Here is a 7,500-nt window from a genome sequence, read left to right on the forward strand (position 1 = left end):
TCATATTCATATATATATGTGTGTGTGCGTGTGTATATATATATGTATGTATGTATGTATATATACATATATATATGTATATATATATACATACATATATATGTATGTATATATATATAAAAATATACATGCATACATATATATACATATATACACACACACACGTGTGTGTGTGTTATATAGTTTATTATATAGCTATACAGTTTATATCATATAACATATTTTATATATCATCATCATCATCATCATCATCGTTTAACGTCATATATATATATATATATATATAAAAAACACATACACACACACACTCATATATATGTATAAATATCTTTATATGTGTGTATGTGTGTCTGTTATATAGTATATTATATATATATATATATATATATATATATATATATATATATATACACTTCTTTCTGAGCAGATTACTTGCAGAAACGCTCACCCAATGACACACAAAGACCACTTCCTAAAAAACCCAGCTCAAACAATTTGATCGACACATACATGGAAATGGGCAAGTCCAGCAGCACTCTCAAGAGACCTCCACCATATTTCAGTAAGTATTATTATTATTATTATTATTATTATTATTATTATTATTATTGAGTGAGAGGGCAATGTATGCCATCAAAGTGACACTGAGGTAAAATATACGAAGCCCAGTATACCCATCATGACTACACGTCTGATAAGGGTACACCAGGCACATGCATCACAACCACATGTGTGCAGCATGGTGATTTCATATCAAGATAAACAGCGCATGACCTCGCAGGTGAGGCCCAGCTAGAATTTTCTTCAGGTCAAGTAGCCCATCCCACTTAAAAGGTCTCTGAATAAGGGTTGTTTAAGGATGTTGAATGAAACACCCATGTTTCCATAGGTGAATTATTCAAACCCCAAAGAATTCCTCTCAACACATGGGTGTGATGCTCCCCAACTACTTCTGCTCATGATCAGAGATGCACATATCATCAGCCACCAAGGGACATGCTCAACTGGTTAAGATCAAACAACTGACAAGCAAATCTGTGGTATTGAGCAGAATATTTGCTGTAGCCCATCTTTTATACCAAGACAAAACAATGTGCATGATAACACTTCCAATCAATTAAGATCAGAAGCCATGAGAGCCGCTGCCTGGTACTGCATCAGGGCATTTATTATTATTATCACTATTATTATTATTATTATTATTGTTCAGTAGTTTTATTTTTATAACGTGCTTTCACTTCACTACCGAGCGCAGCTCTGTGCGCCTTGGGTATGTGCTGTGGTTTGCTGTGGTGCTCTTATGGTTACTGTATTGAAAGTGTTTTGCATAGAATGTGTGCAGTGCCCAGTAGTGCAATTTTCTGTATGTTATATATATTTGTAAGTCCTGGTGTTTTTGTTAAGTATTTGTCTGAATATTTTTTTTATTATACCTAAGGCACCTACTATGATAGGAATTGTTTCTGTTTTTAGATTCCACATTCGAGTTACCTCTATTTCCAGGTCTTTGTATTTTGAAAGTTTTTCCATTTCTTTTAGAGAAACGTTGTCATCTGCTGGTATCGATACATCAATTAGAAAGCATTTTTTTTCTTCGTGATCTTTGACAACTATATCTGGTCTATTTACCTTAATTTCTCTATCTGTGTGTATTGGCATATCCCAGAGTATGGTTGCTTTCTCATTTTCTGTGACCTTTTCTGGCGTGTGTTTATACCATCTTTTTTCTGTTGTTATTCCATAGTGTTGGCATAGCTTCCAGTGTATATAGGTCCCAGCTCTGTCGTATCTGTGAATACATTCCTTCTTAGCCAGGACTGGGCAGCCAGAGATAATATGATTTATTGTTTCTTGTCCATCTCCACATATTCTACAGTTACTTGTTATGTTTCTTTTCATTATATGTTTTTGGTAATTTCTGGTGGGGAGGCTTTGGTCTTGTGCAGCAATTAAAAATTCTTCAGTCTCTGCTTTGAGTCCTGAGCTTCTCAACCATTGCTGGGATTTTTCTCTGTCTATTTCTTTTACATTTAGTTTAGCCCAGTATTTACCATGTAGGGGCTTTTCTTGCCATCGTTTTATCATGGTCCGTTGCTGTTCTAGTTTTAGTTTGGATTTCATTTGTTTTATAGCTTTTGTTGTTTCTTCTTCGTATTTGTTAGGTAGTATGATTTCTTGTTTGTATTTGTCAGCTTCCTTAAATACTGAAAACAGTTTTTTGTTTTGCTCGTGTTTTGTGGCTATTTGTATTAGTTTTTCTTGCTTCTGGAGTAGGTATTTTTGCAGTCCTATGGTGGTTATTTTATAATAGTTTTCTAGCTGTATAAGACCCCTGTCACCTTCTGTGCGTTGTATATATAACCTTTCTATGTCAGATTTTGGGTGGTGCATCCTATATCCTGTCATTATTTTTCTTGTTTTCCTGTCTATTTTAGATAGTTCGTTTAGTGTCCAGTTAAGGATGTTGTAGCTGTAGCTTATAACTGGGACAACTAAAATGTTGATACCCATTATCTTGTTTTTAGCATTGAGCTCTGTTTTTAGTATTGATCTAACTCGTCTATAGTACTCTTTCTTTATTTTTTCTTTCATTTGCGTATGTTGTATCCTATCTAGTTCATTGACTCCTAAATATTTGTATGGTTGGCTTTCATCTAGTTCTCTTATTTCATTGGCTTTATCTAGTGTTATATTGCTACTTTTAACTAATTTTCCTCTTTTCAAGGTTGCTTTGGCACATTTTTCTAATCCGAATTTCATATCTATTTCCTTGGTAAAGCCGTGTACTGTCTGTAGTAGTGTTTCTAGCTCTTTGTCATTTTTAGCTATTATTATTATTATTATCATTATTATTATTATTATTATTATTATTATTATTATTATTATTAAGTCATGAGCTGGTAGAATCATGAGCACATTGGTCAAAATACTCAGCATCATTTTGTCCATCTTTATCCTCTCGATTCAAATTCTGTTGAGGTTAACTTTGCCGTTCATCCTTTCGGGGTGGATGAAATAAGTACCAGATAAGTACTGGGGTCGATGTAATCAACTAAAAGCACTGCAAATCTCTCACAGAATATGATTTCTAATTTCATGACCAAAAAGCTGCTGTAAAATATTAACTTTGCTTTGCATCCGACATGAGCATAAATTCATTTGAGATTCCTGCATTGTTGTTGGGAAATGAACGAACAAATGGAGAAAAATCAGCTCAGTTTTTCCATCTAAAGTAATGGGTCTCAATTGGGGTGCATATGGCCTCTGAGGGTCCATATAAGATTTTGGTGGGGGTCTAAGCAATAAGATAGCAAATTGGGGATTCACAATAGTATTTTGAGGGCCCCTGAAAAAATTTTGCTTTTGGTATGTGTATTGGTGTGTATTGCAAGAAAGAGCTCCGCTTCGCTCTCTAATATTTTACATAGTTCAACCTATGCAAGTTAACATTTGAAAAACAAAATAGGAATTTTGAGAAGAAGTTTCTATAAAACTAACTTTTAAACATTGAAAGGCTTATGGGGGTCCACCAGAATAAAATAGTAATCAAAGGGGTCCATAGATAAGAAATGGTTGAGAAGCCCTGATCTAGAGTGAGCTGAAGCACCACTTTCTTCTGTGCTGCTTAGAACATCATCATCATCATCATCATCGTTGTAATCTAACTTATCTGATGATGAAGGAAAATCAGAAGAAAAAACTTCTGTGTTGTTCCTGTATAAATCTTCCACATTGCAACTTGATTTCACCCATCAGTAAGGGCCACTTACACTTAGGCAGATTTGATGAAGTAGGTGTTCAGGCATCAATTAACAATGGCCATATCCCCGTGAAATTATTCAAACATCAATTAGAGCTGCCCTTCGTTTAAGGGCTAACAGAACCGTGAGAGAGTCAGACATTGTTCAGGCTTGCCATGGTCTGAAGCAGAACATTGATCAAGGTTGAAATGTCACTTTGAGGTTGGGGAAATATGATACTTAATTAAACTAATCCTATTTACTTTGTTTCATTTCAGTCAGCAGCCATTATGATCCTTCTACCTTGTCCAGATTAATCCAGCAGCCAGGGGGAGAAATCCCTTTACTTCCCCCCATCTATCAACAAAACACACAAGCTATGATAAGACTTATCCACTGTTCTCCTCCACGTAAGAAAAAAATAATTGTTTTTTTTATTTTCCCTTCTTTACCATAATTCTGTTGAAATACAACGAAATTATTTCAATTGTTAAAATTACAAAGAATTTAGTAAAATAACTTTTGCTATAATCAATTTGATGTTCAAACATAATTTAAAATGAAATTTTGTAGAAATTTAGACAACATTAAAATGGAAAGTTTGCATCATAGAATCAAGAGCAATTAAGGCAGGTTGATATCAAAAGGGTTAAAGCAGGGGTCAGCAAACTTCTTGCATCACTGACCCCTTCATAGAAAGAATCATTAATAACCAGTGGACCTCACTCCAGTATGTAAATTTCTAAAATCAAATCAAATAATACAGGGTGTCCCAGAATGAACTATCCATTTCAATGAAATTTGGCAATTTTTTAAAAAACTGACAAAATTCTATGCTTAATTACTTAATCATGATACCCAAACAAATAGATTTATAAATCTTATGTCAAAACTTCATTAAAACTTTTCAACATGTGTTCCATCTGTATCCCTGTAAATTTCAAATCTATCCTTAACATTGCGAAACACATTTTGAAGCATTTCAGGAATTATCTCCTGCACTGCTGACTGAATGTGTTCTTTCAGTTCAGCTAAACTGTTGCTCCAGCCTGGGGGTGGAAGTAGAGAAAATGATTGCAGCCAAATTGAAAAAATGCTGTTGTGGACAGATAAGCGGGATCCAACAGAAATGAAAATAGAAATATAAGAAAAACTATAAAGATTATAAATTATAAACAAAATTAAAAATTTGTACACTTTTCACACATATTAAATATGATAAATATACAATGGAGAATGAAAAATTATAAGCATTCTTGTTTTCTCAATGTATTTACACAAAAGCAGGAGATAAACAAGTATGTCACTCTTCTATGTAGTCTCCTTCCTTTTCAATGCCCAACCTTCCAAGTTCTTTTACAGAGATTAGAAAATCTGAAGGGCCACTGCAATAAGTGTGTGAATCTGGGAGGGGGGATATGTTAATTAAAATCATAACTGATCCTTTTTAGCACCCTCTCGTATTCTCAGATATGAAATAAAGCCAACAACAGTGATGACGATGGCTTTAGTGAAAGGGGTTATGTTGGGGACAAGAGAGAAAGGGCTGAAGACAGACTCCTTCCTCTTTGGCTGAACCCTAAACTTTTTCAAGTTTCATTTGGAAAACAAAGTGAAAGTCAATAAAGACTCCCTCTGTGCATTTGAAGCTGCATGGAAGGAAAAATCCCTTACTTGAAAAAGGGAGGTATTAGTTTGCATGAGGAAGGGTTATGCAACGTTACTCAAGAGACCCTTCAGAAGAACCCCATTTCAGCCTCTTGTATTTATGATTGTATTCTATCAAATTTACAGTATTGAACTTAGTTAATTAATAATTTTTCTTTTCAATCACTTTCTGTTAACGAAGGTCAAGAAAGTAATGCATCAGGAGAAGAAGAATATAATATTTCGGGCCTAGGAAGCTCCTTGTCGATGCGCGATTGCTCAATGGGTAGCGAGACTGCTTTGAAAATACCAGATACTGCTGAGCCAAACCCAAGCAGAATTTACACAACCACCATGACTGAAGCAACAAGGGCTGAGTCAGTGAGAGTTGAGCCATTTAGAGGGGACTTTGATCCCACTTATCAAGATGCTATATCCTTACATACATCCAGCGATTATTCACCATCCCTTCCTTACATTCAACCAGTCCAAATGACACAAACAGGCATTGTTCTCCGTAAGTGATCAGCACTAACAAATTAGTTTCTTTTTCTTTTTCACTTCTCTCCCTACCTTCCCCACCCCCACACCCTGTTTGTTCTTTTTTGTTTTGTTTCTTTTTTTTCCTTTTTTGCTGCACATTATTAGTTCTTTTTACTTTACGTCCTTCATCAGATCTTGCTTGAAGGTCACAATGATTTCGGCAACTTCTAGGGGTGTGTGTGAATACATGTGTGCATGTGCATTTATTTATATATATACATATATATATATATATATATATATATATATATATATATATATATATATATATATGAGGCCCAACACTCAAAAGAAACTCAGTCACTTTATCTCTTTGAGGCCCAATACTCAAAAGGAATTCACCTACTTTGCTTCTATTGGGGCCCAACGCTCAAAAGGAACTCAGCCACTTTGCCTCCATGAGGCCCAACGGTCAAAAGATGTTCTTTACATGCTACCAGCATGGGTGCACTTGGCATGATGGGTCCTCTCAAGCAGAGCACATCGCCAAAGGTCTGTCACCAGTCATTGCCTCTGTGAGGCCCAAAATTCAAAGATCATGCTTCACCACCTCGTTTCATGTCTTCCTGGGTCTACTTCTATCACAGGCTCCCTCCACAGTTAGAGACTGGCTCTTCTTTACACAGCTGTCCTCGTCCATATGCATAACATGACCATACCAGCACAGTCATCTTTCTTGCACACCACATCTGATGCCTCTTATGCCTAACTTTTCTCTCAAGATGCTTACACTCTGTCGAACATGCACACTGACATTGCACGTCCAGTGAAGCATACTGGCTTCGTTTCTTTCAAGCCTATGCATGTCCTTGGCTGTCACAGCCCATGCTTCACTGCCATATAGCATGGCTGTTCACACACAGGCATCATACAATCTGCCTTTCACTCTGAGAGAGAGGTCTTTATTGCCAGTCGAGGTAGGAGCTCTCTGAACTTTGTCCAGCCTAATCTTATTCTCACAACCATGCACTCAGAGCATCTACCTCTACTACTAACTTGGTCACCTAGATAACAGAAGCTATCAACAACCTCTAGCTTACCCACCTGGCAGTTGATGGAATCTATTTTCAGCACATTTTCAGCATTTATTGTACCTGTGTATCTTCCACATACAAAAGTTAATTTCCCTATTAACCTTCCTCTGATGTTGCAGCACCTTTTATGTGTCCTAAGCTTACACTTGGGTACATCTTATGGAGTTTCTACCTACGCCTTTTCTACAGATTGAGCAGGGCCATGTGCCTGAAGAGATTTGTGATTTACCTACCTTCCTACTTACTATGACTTTGGTTTTTGCTAGGTTAACTTTAAGGTCCTTTGATTCTAGACGTTGCTTCCATATTTGGAACTTCTCTAGTTCAGGTAATGATTCAGCTATAAGAGTAAGGTCATCAGCATAGAAGAGCTCCCAGGAACAGCCTGTCTTGAATTTGTCTATTATTGTCTGGAGGAGACTATGATGAACAAGAGTGGGGAGGGAGTGAAGACTGATCCTTTGTGAGCCCCTACTTGTACCCTGAATTCGTCACTGTACTCGTTGCCCACTCTCACCATATATATATATATATAT

General features: G+C 36.2%; 1 protein-coding gene across 4 annotated transcripts in view; it reads left to right on the forward strand.

Moving 5' to 3' along the window:
* Nucleotides 1-366: 366 nt before the first annotated feature.
* Nucleotides 367-7,500, forward strand: part of LOC106880520 (uncharacterized) — a 32,634-nt gene continuing 25,500 nt past the window's right edge. For all 4 annotated transcript variants that reach the window (XR_016238488.1, XR_016238489.1, XM_089342396.1 and 1 more), the window contains exons 1-3: nt 367-562; nt 4,019-4,150; nt 5,590-5,904. Coding sequence is in view for 2 of the 4 variants with exons in the window: in XM_089342396.1 (XP_089198522.1) it covers nt 511-562; nt 4,019-4,150; nt 5,590-5,904 (499 nt within the window). In the remaining 2 variants the exon portion in view is untranslated. The remainder of the gene's footprint in view (nt 563-4,018; nt 4,151-5,589; nt 5,905-7,500) is intronic.

Source organism: Octopus bimaculoides, chromosome 26, assembly GCF_046866305.1.
Source record: "Octopus bimaculoides isolate indiv1 chromosome 26, ASM4686630v1, whole genome shotgun sequence".
Taxonomy (NCBI): domain Eukaryota; kingdom Metazoa; phylum Mollusca; class Cephalopoda; order Octopoda; family Octopodidae; genus Octopus; species Octopus bimaculoides.